Source organism: Lupinus angustifolius, unplaced genomic scaffold, assembly GCF_001865875.1.
Source record: "Lupinus angustifolius cultivar Tanjil unplaced genomic scaffold, LupAngTanjil_v1.0 Scaffold_28_32, whole genome shotgun sequence".
NCBI lineage: Eukaryota > Viridiplantae > Streptophyta > Magnoliopsida > Fabales > Fabaceae > Lupinus > Lupinus angustifolius.
The window spans coordinates 1-19,613 of record NW_017720529.1 but is presented as its reverse complement, the minus strand read 5'-3'; the positions used below and the strand labels follow the sequence as shown (position 1 = coordinate 19,613).

The 19,613-nt window shown below is 32.4% G+C and overlaps 3 protein-coding genes across 4 annotated transcripts; 1 reads left to right on the top strand and 2 right to left on the bottom strand.

Moving 5' to 3' along the window:
* The first annotated feature begins 298 nt into the window (after positions 1-298).
* Positions 299-2,442, top strand: LOC109338525 (protein-lysine methyltransferase METTL21D). 2 transcript variants are annotated; one of them, XM_019575785.1, is made up of 2 exons: positions 299-1,018; positions 2,080-2,442. In XM_019575785.1, the coding sequence occupies exon 1, from the start codon at positions 347-349 to the stop codon at positions 1,016-1,018; it is 672 nt and encodes a 223-aa protein (XP_019431330.1). In that variant the 5' UTR covers positions 299-346; the 3' UTR covers positions 2,080-2,442. The 2 variants fall into 2 exon arrangements, with proteins under 2 accessions (XP_019431330.1, XP_019431331.1); XM_019575786.1 differs by having other exon boundaries at positions 2,069-2,442.
* A 345-nt stretch (positions 2,443-2,787) lies between these two features.
* On the bottom strand, positions 2,788-5,236 carry LOC109338521 (NAC domain-containing protein 73-like). Its single transcript, XM_019575782.1, has 3 exons — positions 4,633-5,236; positions 4,089-4,281; positions 2,788-3,656 (listed from the first exon to the last, which is right to left on the bottom strand). The coding sequence occupies exons 1-3, from the start codon at positions 4,744-4,746 to the stop codon at positions 3,094-3,096; spliced, it is 870 nt and encodes a 289-aa protein (XP_019431327.1). The 5' UTR covers positions 4,747-5,236; the 3' UTR covers positions 2,788-3,093.
* A 5,377-nt stretch (positions 5,237-10,613) lies between these two features.
* Positions 10,614-11,181, bottom strand: LOC109338523. The gene is made up of 2 exons (XM_019575784.1): positions 10,931-11,181; positions 10,614-10,749 (listed from the first exon to the last, which is right to left on the bottom strand). The coding sequence occupies exons 1-2, from the start codon at positions 11,038-11,040 to the stop codon at positions 10,626-10,628; spliced, it is 234 nt and encodes a 77-aa protein (XP_019431329.1). The 5' UTR covers positions 11,041-11,181; the 3' UTR covers positions 10,614-10,625.
* Between the last annotated feature and the right edge of the window lie 8,432 nt (positions 11,182-19,613).

Here is a 19,613-nt window from a genome sequence, read left to right as displayed (position 1 = left end):
TTTTTATTGTCCGTGGTTGAAAATGAACCAGAAAACTAAATCTTTTAAAAAAATTATGAGTTTAGTTTTAGATTGAAGATATAAGATTTTAGAGTTATCTTATTATTGTATTTTATGGATGATTCATACCTCTTGAAAACCCAAAACTTAAAAACAGATCCTAATTGTACAAGAAGTTTGTGTGGATTTGATAACTTTTGGGCTTGTTATAAGGCTATAAAATTCAAGCCCATAATCAGTTATTGAAGAACATTCTAACCAACCTCACTTTCTCAAAAGCCCACACAACCACAAACAAAATATAATCCAATCAATTTCCCAAAGCGAGAGACAGAAACATAGAAACATGAAGTTCACAGACTCGCCGGTCGTCGAACTCCCCGTCGGCACCGCCGTCCTCTCTCTTCAACAAGACAACGGCTCCATGCACGTCGGCACCTCCGTCTGGCCATGCTCCCTCGTCCTCGTCAAATTCATAGACCGCTGGGCCCCACTCACCACTCCCGAAAACCCATACTCTCACCTCCTAGACTTCAAATCCAAACGCGCCGTCGAACTCGGCACCGGATGCGGCGTCGCCGGCATGGGCCTCTTCCTCCTCGGCCTCACTGACATCGTCCTCACCGATATATCACCCGTGATGCCCGCGCTGAAGAGAAACCTCAAGGTTAATAAGCGCGTGCTTGGGAAGAATCTGAAACACTCTATTCTGTATTGGAACAATATCGATCAGATTAGAGCTCTTAACCCTCCGTTTGATTTCGTTATTGCAACCGACGTCGTTTATATTGAGGAATCAGTGGGGCTTTTGGTTTCGGCAATGGAGGCGCTTGTTTCTGAAAACGGTGTCGTTTTGCTTGGGTACCAGGTTAGGTCCCCTGAGGCGCATAAACGGTTTTGGGAATTGTGTAATGAAGTTTTTGACATTGATATGGTTCCTCATGATCACTTGCATCCTGAATATGCGTATGAGGAAGCTGATGTTTATATAATGAAGAAGAAGAAGAAAGAGTTATAGGTAAAAAAATTTGTTTTTGTTTTTTAGTGTTAGTTGAATTTGAATTTCATATTTGACCTACTAAATAGAGATTTGATTTAGTGATACTGTGTTGAAGGCATTGTGTTCTTCAAATGACCTTTTTTACGGTGATTGGTGAAGTTGATGGCTTTTTTTAGTGTTAAAAGTTCCATGTGGTTGAGTTAAGAACTGTTTATTATAGATTGAGAAACTCTTCCGCTATTAGTTAGATTTTCCAAAGGAGTTAAACTTTGTTACTATAATATGGCATTAGGACATATCTTGATTGATGATTGGCCATTCATAGATGTCCAGTTCTACAAATTTCACTTTCTAGATGTAGGCTGTAAGCTTCAAGAGTGTGATTCGAGCTATTTTTTTGTTACCGTTAAGGGTATCTCCTCGTCCTACACTAAGGAAACTAATTATTTTGAGGTGTGTGACTGTCCCTCCAACAAATGTCGTTATCAGGAATCAAACCTTTGACTTTTTGGTCTTTCTGGGGATCTAATGGAGCCTTACATCACTAGACCAATGTTTTGTTAGTATGTGTTTTTTAAGCTATGTTGCACCGATACAAGTGCATACACAGTTGTTTGAACTATAGTGAGAGAAAAAAGGACAGATCATGTCTATTGCATAGAGAAGAAAGGAGAAATGCATATGCATGATGTTGATTATTGATTAAACGAGATCAATATTATTCCTATTCGAGGGCACTAAGCAATCATTTCATATGAGTTATGACAATATGACTTTCATTTTATATCTAGTGATTTCGAAGAAATATTTACTTGATTTAGAATTTCAGAACAATTATATGTTTGTTATATTTTTTGAATTTTACACATGTTTTATACGCTCATTCCAAACGTATCATATCTTGCATTTCAAGAATATGTTTATCGACATATTGGATATGGATCGTACCCAGTACACGCATCAATATCTGTGTTTTGTAGGTCCAGGAGTTCTAACTAATTAATAGTATCCCACTCTTCCAAAATTATTGAATTCTCGTTCTAATGTTGCTTGACTTGATTGCATCAGGTAAATTACAACATCTGTATTGAGGCAATATGATTACATACTCAAGAAAAACAACAGGAGGTCATGGAGGGTGGATAAGGTCTGCCGTGGATGAAATGGCAAAAACCAAGAAGATGCAGATGAATAGAAGCCTAATGTTTGGTTTTTGTTCCATGAGCCAATCATTTAAGAAATACATATTATGTTTTCATTCTCGCATCATGTTCTACATTAGTTCTACCGGTTCATAATTGTTTTTATGTAGTTGACTCAAATATATGTTTCATTAGCTAGTGTCAGACTGTCAGTGTGTCACTTTACTAACATTATGTGTTATTTGGATCTGAGTTGTTGACTAATATTCACGATTGAGGAAAATAATTTTCTACTGTATAGTTGTTTTGTTCAAGTCTCATTGAAATGTTGTGAAGTTAGTGAACACTGTATAGTTTCCTTTGACTACTTTGATTTAATCATACTGGTTTTATTTTGGCATGTACATATTTTTCTTAGAAAATAGCAAACTTTTATAACACGTGAAACTTTCTAGCCAATATATAATTTCACCATATATAATCTCACCATATATAATCAGAACTCAAGCAAAAAAGGCACTGAGAATCTATATGTAGTTAAAGACTCCTTAAGGTAAAATTCATGTTTGTACTTTGTACACACTAATGGTTAATATTTATCCAAGGACATAAAACCTTTGACATATTTGTTTGTGTGCTAATGAATGTACAAAACATGATTGAAGCTACCCTTCAAAAAGTTAAAAGAAAACAAAAACAGAAAAGAGTTACAGCCAAAACATTTATTTACTTCTCTGTTTTTCCTCTACAGAAGTATGTGACTACTAATTTTCAGATGAAGAGTTTCTCCTTATCCCTTCCCACAATCCCATCTTTCCCCTCCTAACTTCAGATTGTTATTAATTTATTTCTTCATTGCAGAATACAATTGTATGCCACAGAATTATACCTCTTTAATATTTCCTCCTTTGCCTTTTCTTGGCCTCACCCTCTTATTATCCACTACTTCTTTCAAGGAATGAAAGCACCATGATCATGGACAGGAAAATGGGAAACAACTTCTGCATTGCTAAATCTATGTTGATCACCTTGTTTTTTGATAAGTCTATGTTGATCACCTTGATCAAAGGATATAATAGAAGTATTATATTCTTCAACAAACTCATTGTTTATGTGGTTAGTTACATTATGCACACCTTCACCATTTAGTCTTGCAGGGAATGAACCTTTCATCAGTAAACCACATTGTCTAGGTTGTGTTTGGTAGAAAACTTTGGAGACAACCAATTCTCCTTCCTTCTCTTCTTCATTATTGCCAAGGTGGTACTGGTGCATAACCCAATTTGTTTTCTCTGGCTTTCTTTCTCTTTTGTAGTTAGTGTAGAGCACTAGAATTTTCTTGTACCCTTTTAACTTGCCATTGATATAGATTGGCCTAGTCTTGCCTGTTTTATGCCACCGGGTTTCGCTACCATCTGCATCTGTGTGCACCTTTCTCCTTTTTCTGGTTCCTGTCATATATGCTTTCGATGGCCGGTGAAAGAAATGTCTAATTAGACCATCCATGCTAACTCCTGTAGTAGAATTTATTAAAACAAGTAGATGAAGAGCTTGTGAGGGAAGAGAAAAGTGGCTTGTAATGCAAGGTTTGGGTGAATGGTTCCACCTTATCTGTCACTAGCATGCATCTAGGATATCATGGTTAATTAGTTGGTGGATGCTATATATGAATTTTTGCACCAAAAAAATTGTTACATGCATGACTAAATTGTTACATCTTCTGCCACAAAAGTATGTAAATTAACAAAACTGATTTTTCTTCTATTCATTCTATGCTGACACAAACTTCTGAGCATACATTTTCATGACTTGTATATTATGTTGCCAATCAATATATGATAAAAAACTAAAATTAAAATGTAACATATAAGACATGAGATTCATCATCATAAATTATATGAAATGAAAATCAATCATGGGTATCTGATAGCTTGTGTTTAATGGACCTGGCAACTTCTCTGGATGGGTACAACAGATTCCATTCTCCCCTTCAAGAGTAGGGATGAACTCATCAATTAACGGGTGAAGCTTCTGAATATCGGAGCGAACCTTTGCCTCCAAATGTTCCAAAATCTCCTGATCAGTAGGATCAAACTTCACCCCAGCAGGTAGTCCAGGTAAGTCAAGCATTCCTGCAGCCTAATCAATGGAACAGTTTTATATTTATATATGAACACTCCAACATAATATAAGAATGAAGAGTAATGGATTCAATGGCTTTAACACAAGAAAGTCATGTAACTTCAGTTCATCTACACCATTAGATGAAAATCAGATGTATTAAATTTCGATCTCAATAAATTATAAGCAAAAGGCACAAATAAGAATCTAGTTAAGCCAACCGATTTTCGTCTAACGATGCATAGCACCATAAAATAAGGTGTCTTTCTAGCCTCAAAGATACCAAAATGAAGACACTTGGGTCATTAATTTCTCCAAAGAAAGAAGTAATAGTAAATGTTCATTAACTAAGGAGTTATATATATGAACCTTCTCTTTGCATTTGATATGATGACCACATGTAGGGCATGTTCCAATTAAGCTATCTTTGCACCTCTCCACTGTGATACTATGATTGTTTTCAGGGTAACTGCACTGAGTCATTTCCTTGTTATTCTCTTTTCTCCTTCATTCCATTTGTGATTTCCTATATAGCACCTTGTTTCCTCTTTTGGTGCTATAAGAGATGAACTTAAGGTAGGAATAGTTAATAAGAGGATGAAAAGAAAAGTGTGTCTATTCTAAAGGTTGCTACTCTAATGCCAGTTCATATTGAGAGGAGTAGGAAGGAATTAAATTCTCTCTCACTTTTTTTGGTGCTTTCTTTTGCATGAGTGAATGTTGCATACCTTCCCAACTTCCTCTTGTTCTTAGGAATAATAAGAGAGATACCTAAGAATTCTAAAATGAGAATGAAATTAACAACTAGAGACAGGGTTAGTTGCACATAGAGAGAACAATAAAAAATCATAAGATTGCTTTGATATCAAGTTTTATGTTGCTTTGCATTTGTATGAAAGCTTGTAGAAGAATAAATATAGGTTTTTTTGTCCTTTATACTCTGACAAAGGGTAGTTTAGCTTTAACTAAAATCTAAAATAAAACCAGTTTTAACGTGGGAAGAAACAATTAAAATATGGGTAGAAGAGTTGAGTGGGATTTGGGCAACATAATGTATAAGCATGAAATGAGAACTTAGGTCTGATGTCACCCTGGAGTGTAGATAAAGCTAGAAATAAAAATACCAGAAAAAGTAAGCATAAGATTGAAGAAAACAGTTTGGGCCAACCAGAATTTCATTCCTTCACGTAGACTTTTCATGCATCCAAAGTTTTACTAACATTCAAAAACAATTCTCTTAGAGAAAGTAAAATTGGTGATTCTTTAGTGAATTGGTTTCCTGTAAATGATAAACCAGATTTTCGCTAAAGTTTAAGTTAAGAAATGAACAAAGAAAAGAAGGGAGATTGGTGATGTGAACTCATCAACATAAATAATATTATACCAAATTTGAGTGTTTATCATATGGTGACATAAAAGTTGATTTGAATTTACCAGAAATAGCAATATAATAGATGATTAGATGTGCATAGAGTTATAACGTCTTTATCAACATCATGATATTAGATCAAATTTTAACATCTTCAAATTTTAACATTTAATAATTAAAATTAATTGATTTTGTTGGAAACCTTAGTGAAGGTATCACACTCCTATAATTTTGTCAAAAAATCGTTTTAAACTCCAATATGTAACTCACTAACTATTTTTCAATCAATAATATCTAACAAAAAGTTTAAGATTATCCTAAATCTGATGAGAAGCAAGCACATTTTCTCTCTCACAAATACATCACTATATTTGTCATTTGTTTTGAGTGGCTAAAAAAATTAATTAATTAATAGTTTTTTAACTTATATATTTTTTAACAAAGTGAGACAATAGATATGTTCTCATACTTAATATAGGTTATAGATACACATTTAATTTTCACAAGTTGTGTCACTATATGTGTCATCAATTATAATTGGTCAAAAAATAGTTAATCATTAATTTTTTAAACTTAAATATATATTTTTCAATCAACCATAGACTGATGATAATATAGTAATACAATTTGTGGGACAATAAATATATTATCATAACCTTTAATCCTTTTAAGCACAAAAGTAATGGGGCGGGCTCGGGCCAAATATTACCCGCACATAAATCCATACCTTGAAATGGAAATAACAATGATGTATGTATGATACCCAAAAAGACAATGATGTATGTATAACTCATTTGCACAACTACATCCTAAAATTTCCTTAGTTGAAAAATAGTATATAATGTTTGGGTTTAAAAATAAATTTAACATATAGATCAATAATGATATATGTATTTATTGAATTATTTTAAGAAATTAATGATTTTTGTCATTCATCTTTATTAATCATGACTAGAGCCAAATGGGTCCTTTTATAATTTAAGAAATAATTTCTCACATTGTATTTGGCATAGTTCCTTCTCGATGTCGTGATCCATAAAAGCATTAACTACCAGGCTGTTTGGCGGCCTCATATATTATAAGACAAATATATCATCAATAGTTGGAAAGTGTAAAAGGATTGGACAATTTGAGTTCTGAAGAAGGCCTTTTTCACTTGTGTTCCAAATCTTTCCTTATCCATCCTTTTAGTCTCTTTTTGTCTTAACTTGTTTGACATGTTAGCACAAATACAATAGTTTGTTCTTAATAGAATAAGAACATTCTTATTCTGAATTTTATTGTGGCATTATTATTATTTTTTTTTACTTTTTGTTTGTAAATAAGAATATTTTATGTTGTTCTTAACCAAGGGAACGGGAGGAGAGATGTAAATGGTGGGACCCAAATAAGAATAAGAATTATGTTTGCTATTGTAATAAAGATGTTGTTCTCATTTCATCTGGAGTTATAATAAATTATAAAATAATGTGAGACTCACATAAGAATGTAAATATTATTTGTCATTAGGGTTGTTCTTAGCAAAAAAATCTAAACTTGTAACTATTTGTTGTTAAAATCCGTACAAACATATATTGCAAATAGATATTGATGAATTTTAGAAACAGATTCTTCAGACTATCCACAATATATATGGTTGAGGGGCACAAGTATAGTGGTACACTTGTGTGCATGTACCCGCAATATATTGATAAATTTTAAAATCTTTGTTGAATTAGATTTTTAAATTTGTATCACCCTTGAATTTGGTGGTGTACATTTATATTGTTGAAACAAATATTATTTTCATTGTCATTTTTCAACTAAGCATTCTAAAAAGTTTTTTCAATTTGAAAGCATAGATATCAATGGGTACCCGTTAAATCTCTGGGTATTGCATAAAAACCGCAAGCGGATACGGCCTATGCAGGTACGAGTGAATATAGTTAAAAAATTTGATTTGTAGAATAGATAACGGGTTACTATAATCCATGTTTGCCAATGCATGTTGTCAGCCCTAGATCCCATGAGTAGATGTACAAAATATTGTGATTTCGTATGATGAAATTTTATCTTACTAATATTTGGGAAAAGATAAATGAATACAAGAAATTTGAACATTTGAAAAAGGTGGAAAAATATATACAATGACGATGAACATCTCCAAATATGATGAAATAGTTAAGAAAAATTAGAAAGCGAGTATACTTGAGACAAGAGAAAGCCTTGAATCTCTCATATGCTTCCGTTAAAAAAAGTAAAAGAAAAGTAACAAAAAAATATAAGATAGGAAAGAAAAAATCAAATAAAACAAAGATTTATTGGAATGTAGAATACAAACCATCCACTAGACTTGAAAACAAACTTGGAGTTTCAATCAGTGTTGTTGGAACCGGACCGGACCGGACGGTCCGACCGGTCTGACCGCTGACCGGACTTGAAAATGGCTCTGGTTTGCTGTCTTAACCGAATGAAAGTTGAACCGCTTTGAACCGGAAAAAATCCGGTCCGACCATGTTAAACCCGGTTAAACCGGATTAACCCGGGAAGTAAACCGAACGGCTCACTTAAAAATAAAAAAAATGGGACAATGTTCTAATATTTTATTTTACTATGGTCCAAAAAAAGATAAAAAAGTATTATTTCAATATAATTATACATAATTATTAATTATATAAAGTTTTACATTTATATATAACTATATATTTATAAATAAAAATTATTAATTATGTACGAAATCACGCGGTCAGACCGGACGGTTTAACCGTTTAAATCGGTTAAACCTAATACGGGACCTCTGTCGGTTTGACGTCCGGCTTGGGTTTCACATCACTGGTTTCAATCCCAAAAAATTATAAAATGTGATGTGTTTACATAATTTTTTTTGTCTTGTTTGACTTTTATAAAGAAATGTATTTTAAAACGGAGTTAATATATTGCTTGTTTCAATATGATTTATATTTAAAAATTAAAAATAATTGAATAATAATAAATATATTGGAAATGTTAAAAACCGTTATATAGTAATTTTATATCCTATTTTCTCTTAAAAATATCCGGTGTTAAAATTGATCACCACATCTATTTTCATTTCAGTTGTGGAGTAGGCCACCAACTCCCCCAACCTCTAAGAAACTCCCTATATTTCTTACCTTACTCCAAGTATATGGATATGAATAAGGGTGTTAAACCCATATATATTCGTGAGCCCGATAGGTTTGAATAAATTACTAAAATTAGTATCAAGCACAGCTAAAATCATAAATTAGTACCAAGCTATTTCAAAAGTCTCTAAGAAAAAAGTTACCTTAAAATGAAATAAAAAACAATATGTCAAGTTGTTTGTAATCATATCTCATATCATAAAACTCATTAGAATTTATGCATGTGTTGAATAACATTCAATGTTGTGCAATAACTCATATATCTAGATAACAACAATATAAGTTATGGGTTTGGGCTGATGTAAAGGAGTTGAGGTAGAAGACTATATATATTGATGTTATTTAAACCTAATGTAACAAGGAAAAGAATAGTAAAAACCCTAATTCTTATTCTCTAATAATATATAGTGGTAGCCGCTCAACGCTCCCGGGGACGTAGGCAAATTGGCCGAACCTCGTTACCAAATATCTTGTGTTATTCTCTTTTCTCTATACTCTTTACTATTTGATTGTTCGCTTGTTCCCAACACAGAATCTGCATGAGAAAAGGATGTATATAGCTGGAATAGCTTACTCACATTTTCCATTTACATCTCTTAAGTTTCCCCTCCATTTTTTGATGTGAATAATCATAATCGCAATTAACATTGATAATTATGGTCATCTTGTTTACTCTATCAATGCCCATGCAATACCTATATGAACTAGGACACGATGAACATGCTCATTAATGAAAATAGATGAAATATCATGTTTTGCTTACTCAAATATTTAGAGTGGGCTAGTTTGTGGGTTACCTAATATAATTTTGTAATAAAAATGTACTAAGGAAAATCCTATAAGATAAAAAGGAGGATGGGATCCACTTATAAGTGAAAAAAATGAATTAATTTCCTAAAATGAAGACTTTTTCACTTATTCTTAAAATCAGTTAATCCCTTCCTAATAAACAAAATATTATAAAAAATTATCTAAAATCGAATAAAATTAAAACAATTTTATCTCACTTTTTTAAATTACAAAAATCAGAAAGAAAATTTACAATATAAATTATATATATATATATATATATATAAATAAGATTTCAATATATTCAATGGATAACAAACAAAATTATCTACAAGCAAGACTGGGTACTATGAACACATGAAATAGATTAATGTCAATAAACACAATTTTCATGCCTTATCAACCAAATAACTGGCAGCCAAAGACTTTGCCCATATTATTACCAATGCTAATAGTAATTGAATAATCAAAACCTTTCTAAATTTTAACAAATGCACACCATGGCCATGTTTGATATAGGTTGGGTTTAATATTAAGATCAATAGAATACAAAAGAAAGAATAAAATAGAATAGGTCGATGGTTGTTCCCAATGTATTTATGACCATTTAGATTGATGCTCCAACTCATCATTATAGTTATCACATGTGAATGTGATAGATAGAAAGATTAACCGTGAAAGAAAGAACCATATAGATTAATTAGTACTATATAAAATTAACTATGTAAATTAGGAATTTGCCATCTATATAAAAAAGAATCAAATATAAAAGACTGAATATTGGAATAAATCCAATTAATCGTAACACAGGCAAAATCTCAAAATAAAAATAAAATACAAGGGCAAATAATTGCTTCAAATATATATTAAAAAAAACTGGCTACAAACGAGTCAAACACGTAAGGGGAGGTGAAAAAAATGTATCGAGAGACAAGTATACTTAAAAAACAGAAAACATATAATGTAATTTAATACTCTTATATCTAAGATATAATATAATGATATTTTTACTCCTGTATATAAATGTAAAGTTATCAGTTGAAGATATGATCCTTTCCCCTTTAACAAGGGATTTTTCGAATGAACCATCTAAGGACTCGAATTGGAAGCTTTACAAGACTTACAGCCAAATTTGCCAATCCAGAACAGCAAATGCAACATGGGCACAAGCAACTCAATATTGTCCTGCATTAAAAAAACATATATGTCAGAAAATAACACACAGTACAACATTGGACTACTGAATCTGATGAATAAACGAGTTCAAATTAAAAAAGTTAACACCAATATAGATAATAAAATTGGAGAAAAAGAAACAAGTATAAGCAAAAATTAAAGATAGAACATTAAATACAAAGTTACTTACCCAAGAACCCAAATAACTGCACCCACAAGAGATAAAACCAAAGCTACTAACGCAAAGGGCAATCCAAGCAAGAAACCCAATGGCCTGCATTCGCATCCTTCATCTTCCATAGTTTCTTTGTCTCTCTCTAAACTGTAGAAGTTTCTGCTTGCAATTATGTTCTATGAATGAAAGTGAAGAAAAATGAGGATTATTGGGGTAGTGGAAATTGACTTATGTAAGTGGTTAAACGTGTTTGGTTTGGTTGATTTTTTCTAAGAAAACCACCGTTACACGCTGTAGACTGAAATGTCCCTACAGAATCTCATAATTTATGACATACTCTAACATAGTTTTGGGTCAATATTGGTATTTCGCTTTCTGGAAGTTTCCCTCTCAGGTTCATGGAGCACATGGTTGGTTGGTCACCGTCTGGTTATTTTTTATTTCCATGTGGAAGTTGACTCAGTCTTTATTTTGTTTTTTCTCATCAATTTGTTCTGTATACATTTTCCACTATCCAATTTTGATTATGGAAGAGTAAAAGTCAGAATTAATACTCAAACATCATAATTATAATTATGAATCAAAATAGTTTTTGGAGAAGATTATAAAAGATATTAAAGTGTACTTATTTGATTCATACCTAATTTTTATAAGAATTATTTTGAGTTTTTTAATTTTTTAAGGATGACAGAATAAAATATATTTTTACTCTAATATTTTTAGACTTAATTTTATCTCGAGATTCCCCCAAGTAATGAGTTTGACCGTATTGAATGAGACAAGAAAATGTTGCTGAATAGCTTTTCTGATCAGGTTGTGCTTGGAAGAAACGTTTACACTTAATTTAATAATTTTATTTTATATTTAAAAATTTGTTATATTCTTACAAATTCCTTAGCAACTCCCACCCCATTTGAAATTCAGAATTACTGGTTATTATTCAATCATATCATTTTGAGTGTTAGAGGATAGTTAAGTACACATGCTTAGTTTCATTAAAATGTTAGATTATTTTGTTTAAATAGAAAACTTATATAAGCATACATTTGAAAAGTATAACGTAAATGTGTGCATCTCTAATGCCTTAATGTATCAAGTTTTGATGATAACAAATACTAATTAACATTTAAAAAAACTATTAAACATAATAACAAATATGTATGCTACACACATATTTGATGGAATATGTCATATCATGCATGATCGTATAACATATTTTATCGAATATATCCTACTATACTTTATATGCCATGACGGATAAACATTATATTAGATATGTCTATAAATTGTATATTAGACTAAATTTTTCAAGTAAGTCATGTATTTGGTTCTGGCTTTGTTCGCTGTCAACTGGTTTTTCTGGGTTAGTTTGGTGGACAAGGATTTTCTATCCCAAAAATATCATGTTCATATGTTTCTAACCAATAACATTTTTCAAAATAATATAAAATATTAATTTCTATTTTTTATAATTTTTTTCTCAATTAAGTGACATATTTTGATTGGTTTGGTACATGATTGGAACAACAATAGGTACAAGTATCTGCATCCTAGTTCTGTTGGTTAGCCTTCTCCTTTGTTTTGTTTCAGTTGCTCTTTCTTTTGGTTGGTTTTTTCTTGTTTTTTTGGGTGGTAGTTTTCTCACTTGAGAGGGGTGTGCTGAAATTATCAGTATCTCAGTCAAAATTTTCTCCTTTCAAACTAAAAATAGAAAAAAAATGTATACACCTTAATATTAATATATAAGAGTTTTATATATTATTAGTCAATTATCTATAATTTATTTTTAATTATTATTTACTATTCAAAAAAGTAATAAAATAAATGATAAACCAACTATATGCAATCTTTATTCTATAATAGTATATAAATATTACACTTATAAAAATAAGTCACGTCTCATCAATTTGTTAAAGTAATTAAAGAGCAAATGGGTTAAAATGTCAAATAGTGTTAGATGATCCAACTATACCACCACTCAACAATCTAATCCCACAGCTGAAGTAGATGCTCTTAAGATAACTATATCCACAAAGATGTTATCTAAAATCCTATCACATATCAATTAAAACATCTTATATTAATTAAAAAATTTAAATATTTATTATTTTGCTGCTTTTATTTTCTTGTTATTAAAACATGATTTGTGATAGAATATCTCTATTCATAACTGGATGTTCTTAAGATACTCTGAACAGTGCAACTCATGCTTCAATTTGGTACAGTTTTGAACTCATGTCTGACACTCGGAAAAAAAACCTTGACAGATAAAGCTTGTTTCTTCTATGTGAGTACATGTGCATAATCTGGAAACCCTGTCTCGTCTCATGCCCCACAAATTAACAAGGACCTTGGCTATATATAAATGGTGATGTTGCCACATGTCGCTCTTCTTATATGCATATATATATATATTTATATATGGATAGAAAAAACTCTAATATCTGGATCCAAATCCAAACAAAATACTCCTCACCACAAATCTTCCTTATAATACTTCCACGTAGTATTCTAAATTACAAGAAAATGTGACCATAATTATAAGGTGTTGTTGCAATATTATGATTACATTTAAGTTGTAGGAAGGAATTAAAAACAATATTTCCATGCATGAAAGACAAAATGTTCATTTCCACATACAACTGTTGATGCTTAAGGGCCAGATCTTAAATATCATATCCAATTCACCAGTATAGATAGTTCCAAATATGTTGCGAGGCTGGGACCATTCGGATCATTTTCTATGATCTGTTTTCAAATAATTGTTACTATATATACACACATTTATATATATATACACATATATATATATATATACACATATATATATATATATATATACATATATATCCATCTATCATTTCCATAATTTGAATAATTAATTATTTTGTATTGAGAAAATGTTGTGAAAGCATAAAATGAATATTACAGATATTTCTCTTTAAATTAAATGATATAAGAGAGTGTTGTTTATATACAATATCTTGTAAAACAAGCAATGTAACAAACCTAACTAACTCTCTAACAAGCTAATAAACACATGTTGTAAAATAATTCAACATGTGTTAAATGTATAAAATGTGTTATTTTCTAACTTGTTAATCGATTAACTATAGTATTAATTAGTAACACTTATCCAGTTAATCAATTAACCATACAGTTAATCGGTTAATTGTTATTAATGTTGTCTTCTTTTTGTTTGATAGCTTTGTTTTCCAATAGCCCCTCAAGCTGGAGGGTAAATGTCAATTGACTCCAGCTTGGTAATTCGATTTGATATCATGACAACGTAATGGATCAGAATCTCGATCATAACGTGATTGAATTTTCTCAATCACTTGATCTTGTTGTTTTTTATCTTGTTGTTATTGTTGTTGATCTTGTTGTTGATTTTGTTGTTCTTGTTGTTGTTATTGATGATGATCTTATTGTTGTTGTTGATCTTGTTGATCTTATTGTTGTTGTTGTTGATCTTGTTCATTCCTAGACCAACGATCAAGTCTATGATGTGCTTTTGCATAGGTTCATCAAACTTCTCTACTTCAAGAATTTCTTCAGGAACCTTGCCACACAAATCAACATATTTAGAAAGCAACTTGTTGATTTTCTCTTCCTCATATTTCCTAACAACTTCAAGTTTCTCATCATTCATAGAACTCACTGGAAGTTTCACAAATGGTGTGTAAACATAATCCATGGAAATGTTGTAAGTGACATGGAGAATAACAATGGAAATTGGTTGAGAATTCCATTTCTTGAGAGGCCAAGCCAGAATCTTTAATCCACCCTGCACATCATTACCAACATCAACATAGATTTTCTCTGTTAGGCTTGAATCCATTTGATTGTGGTATTGATGAAGATGAATCTTGGAAGAGAAAGATAACAATAATTGTAGAGAAAGCACAACGGTAACCAAAGCCTTCAGGACGAAGGCTCTGATCCATATTGCGATAATAATGCAGAAACATAAAATGAATATTGCGAATTTTTCTCATAGAACCATGAGATTGCATGGAAATATGGTCAAGATTTCTGACCAAGAACATAACCAAGTGATTGAGAATCCAATCACATTAGGATCGAGATTCTGATCCATTACATTCTTATAGCTTCAAATTAAGATTTCAAGCTGGAGTATTAACATTTACTCTCCAGCTTGAGGGGGGCTATTGGAAGTGTTATAGGATAACTCGACCATATCTCAAGACAAATGGTTGTGTCCATTTAATTTCAGTTACAGAGGCACACACGGCTAGGCTATGCCCCGAGGCACGGGCAGTGTCTCTCAGTCAATTTGTTGAGAGTTGTGATGAGCAATATATTACACACTATTCAAAACCTTAAATTAGCATGATTGATGATTCTTGGTGCCTAATTGACTTTGTTTCACATAGTTTAGTGTTTTAGACTTTATTGGACTAATATTCCTAAAATGAGTTAATTTGGGATTAATTGGTCTAATTAAATCTATTATCATTTTCAGATCACATTTGGCACCAATGGCATTTTGGGCATTATGGAAGTCGATGATATGTGTTGAAGTGAAGATTGTATTTTTAATTTAGGAGTTGTTTTTATTGTAATTTAGCTTTGGACCCATTGTTTAGGTCCAATTCGGTTTATGTGTGTTGGAGGGGTTAAATCCGGATTCCCTACTCCAAACACGCAGACTTGACTTTTTTCCTCATTTTGAAACACATTTTCCGTTTTTCCCTCTTTGTGTAACACCGCGAATTTTACGATTTGGAATTATAAGATTTTATTAGTATTTTTATTAATTATATATTCGAAAATGAATTTCTGGGAATTTTCGGTAAAGAATTAGACGAAACTCTAGTTGAATTTTAGTCTTGTAATTTTATTTCCAATTTTGTGGTAAATTTTGGTAATTTTCGGAGACAGTCGATTCTGAACCACTTTCGGGGCCGAAATCCACCTAGTACGGCTCAAAAAGTGGTTTTTGAGTTTCGTAACTCGGAATCGAATTCCGATCGCACCGTTGGCTTCGTAATTTCATTTAGAGTCAATATAGACCCTGAATACACCCATACCTATTTTCTAAATATTTTTCACTCGGAATGCCGAAATCCGAAATTCTAATCGGATATTACGATCGGGCGATTTATAATATCCGATCAAGTATTAGCCGATAATACTCGAGCATGTTTATCGCACAAGTGGTCGTTTCGCATTGGGATGCGAGATTTACCTTTTCATAAAGCAAACCTCACATCACTCACCCTAATGTCATAGGAAATCATCATTAGCCACCCTAGGAGATTTGGTAAAGATTTCCTAGGGGGAAAGCTGATTTCCTCCTCTCATTAAACCCTCTTCACTCCACACTTCTCTCACTTTTGCATTTTCAAAGAAGAGGTAAACACTCTCTTCATTTTTCTCTCATTTTCTCACTTACTTCTTCCATCTTCAATCTTTGATCTCTCAACATTCAACCAATGAATGTTGATGAGATTTAAGTATGTTGTTCATGAACATGTCAAGAACATATTCAACCGTTGAAATTTTCTAAAACGCTTTCTAACTCATTTTCTCTTCAAAACCGAAAATGGTGTTGTTCTTGAACTTATGAAAATATTTTGTTGAAACCATGAACAACTTGTGTTCATGGAGTTGTTATAATTTTGTTGTTTTAGCCAAAGGGGATGATGATGAAATCAAAGGAACCTTTAGGAAGTGTTTTGGAAAAATGAGAATGTATGTATTTCTATTTGTTGTTAGCCTTAAAACCATGGCTTGGAACAAGTTGGAAAAAAATAGAAATCTTTGCTAAAAAGGATGTTAAAGTTTATGAGTACATGAATGTCTCATAAAACTCTTAAATGATACTTTGAATAACTTACTTTAAAGTGGTAAGATTATCAAAGATTGTTTTAAATCGGAATACGTAGTTTTACTAAAAAACCGTATGTTTAAAATGGATGGAAATCGTGAACGGACTTTCGATGAAAAAGGAGGGTTGAAAACATGTGATGTTGGACCGAATGGATGAAATGGATGTGATGACAACCTCTAGGGGCTGCCTTTATTTTGGATCGTTTTTAGCTTGAAAATTTTGAGTTTGGAATCTCAAATTCGGTTTTGATGTTAATGGTTCTTTTTGGCTATTTTTGGATAGGGTTGTGTATGGTAATTACGTGGGGTCTAGGTTAGGTTGTATGTGAGGACTTTTGGGGAATGTTTGGCTTGGGTTTGGGATTAATCTTTTAGGCTAGGTTTGTGTTAATTGTTGGGTATATTTGGGGCTATTTGGATGAAGGTACGTGTATATTTGGGAAGGATTTAGGGCTGGGATGTTTATGGGCAGAATTGTATGAAGTTCATGATGTTAAAGATGATTTGTGGAAGGTATGGTCACGGTTTGATGTATATAGAATTGAAAAGGGATTTGTGTTGTGCGTGAGGCACTAGGGAAATGGAAAAAGAATGATGATGAAGCGCCACAAGCAAAGGATGCTTGATAAGCCAATGCAGTCCGCCACAAGCAAGGATGCTTGATAAGAACAAGGTATTCGCCACAAGGATAACTCCTTGATAAGAATTAGACGCCACACCGAGAGGGTGATGAGTCTTAGAACGCCACAAGAACTGATGTTCTTGATAAGTCCAATGGTTGGCCACGGCCAAGATAAGAGTAGGAGAAATTCTCAACTAAACACTTAGATTTTTATCTCAAATTCAACTTAATTCATTCATGCTGAAAAGGAATACATAAATAGGGAAATTTGACTAGTCCTAATTTGAAATTTGAAATCCTAATTAAAAACATGTAATTAAATGAGTTTTAATGGCTGAGTTATTTTGGTATTGGAATTTGGCCGAATTCCCTTGATTATTTCCACCCATGTGCTTATTTGATTTGGATAACTTGAATGTGCCTTGATATGGACGGATTCTTCAAAAAAATGCTTGAAAAGGAAAGTTCATAATTGATTGGATCTTCATGCCTTGAGTTTGAATTCATATTTGAATGAGCTGATTGCCTTTTGTTCCTTGCAAATCTGAATTGAAGAGGTGAAGATTACCAATTTTCATACACAAAAACGTTGACATTAATAAAAAATTCTATTCCGCGAGTCCCATTAAGTTTCAGGCAAGAACGATCGGCGAAGAAAGCAAACCACCCCTGGAGGTTCGCATCATAAAGTCATTGCCTTCGCCTAAGGGTTAGTTTGTGAGTTGGATGTTGGAGGGGAAAGAAGGGAAAGAGGAGGCTTAGGAGTCATGAAATACACTTGTGAGATGACTCTCAAGCCTTCAATTTCCCTTCTTTCCCCTCCAACATCCAACTCCCAAACTAACCCTAAGGCACTATAAAATTTGGGTCCACATTTGTTCCACATTTAATACCACTCCATGTGCTATGACCTTCTGATTGATTGAAAAAAATTATATTTAAGTTAAAATTTAATTTTTAAGTAATTTCCTAACCAATAATAAAGTCATGATACATGAAGTGACTCTAAGTCTGAGAAAGCAAATATGCACCCATAAAATTCTAGATATATGTGGCTTTAGTTGGTACCTAATAATTCCTAGGCAGTAGATCCAATAAGTATATACATAAGCATGGGTCCAAACTTCAATGAAAGAAACAAATCATGATAATACATTACCCAAACTCATCCGGACTCATTACCATCTCTAATATGGTTATGCTTTAACAATGCATAATATAGAGTCCTGCTCTATTCTTTATGGTTGCATCACCTTATGGTTTTGTCTAGCTCAATGTCCATGATTCATTTTTTTCTTTAGGGAAATTGAGTCACTTGTGTGGTTTAATGTTCATATCAAAACAAATAATATATGGCTTAAATTGATAACGTTATTGATTAATAATATTGAAGAATGACAAGAAGTCAAGAACGACCAATATGAATACAAGTAATGAAGTGCAAGTATTCATATAAAGGAGATAAATAAAATATGGGGTAAATAAAAGATTTAATAGATAGAATAATATCACGATTTGGTGTTATTTTAGTAATTTAATTTTTCATTATTGTTTTTATTTGGAAGTAAAATTTCCAAAGAAATGTCAATTTCCTATTATCTTATCATAAATTCAAACCATTTTATTGTTGCATACCAGATTTTTTTATTAAATAAAACTAATAAAGTAGAGAGTAAATTTGGTTTTTAGAATTTCTTGTTAAACTTAATTTATTCCATAAAAATAAATTAGCTAGATTGTTCTATAAAGTTTATTCTAGAGTTTTTTGGTCCATAAAAATGTAAATAAATATGTTGAATATTGTATATGAATGTTGTTTGGAACTTTTCTGGGTGCAGGTGTTTGAAAAACCATGTTTAAATGTGTTTCGTTTGTCGAAAAGGGCAAAAGTTGGTATTCTGTCCAAGTCCCTGTCGCTTGGGCGACCATAGTCTTGCTTGGGCGAGGACTGGAGGAGGGACTGGGCGAGGGGAAGTTTTGGGTTCTGGAACTCCTCGCCCAGGCGACCAATCCTCGCTTGGGCGAGCAAGGGTCCCGCTTAAGCGAAAAAGGCCCAGGATTTCGATGAAAATTGGGAATTTTCTCGCTTGGGCGAGCTCAGGCCTCGCCCGGGCGAGCAAAAGCCCGCTTGGGCGGAAAAAAAAAACCAGAATTTTAATGAGGTCTCGCTTGAGCGAGAAGAGACCTCGCTTGGGTGATAATATGTGCCTGGGCGAGGGA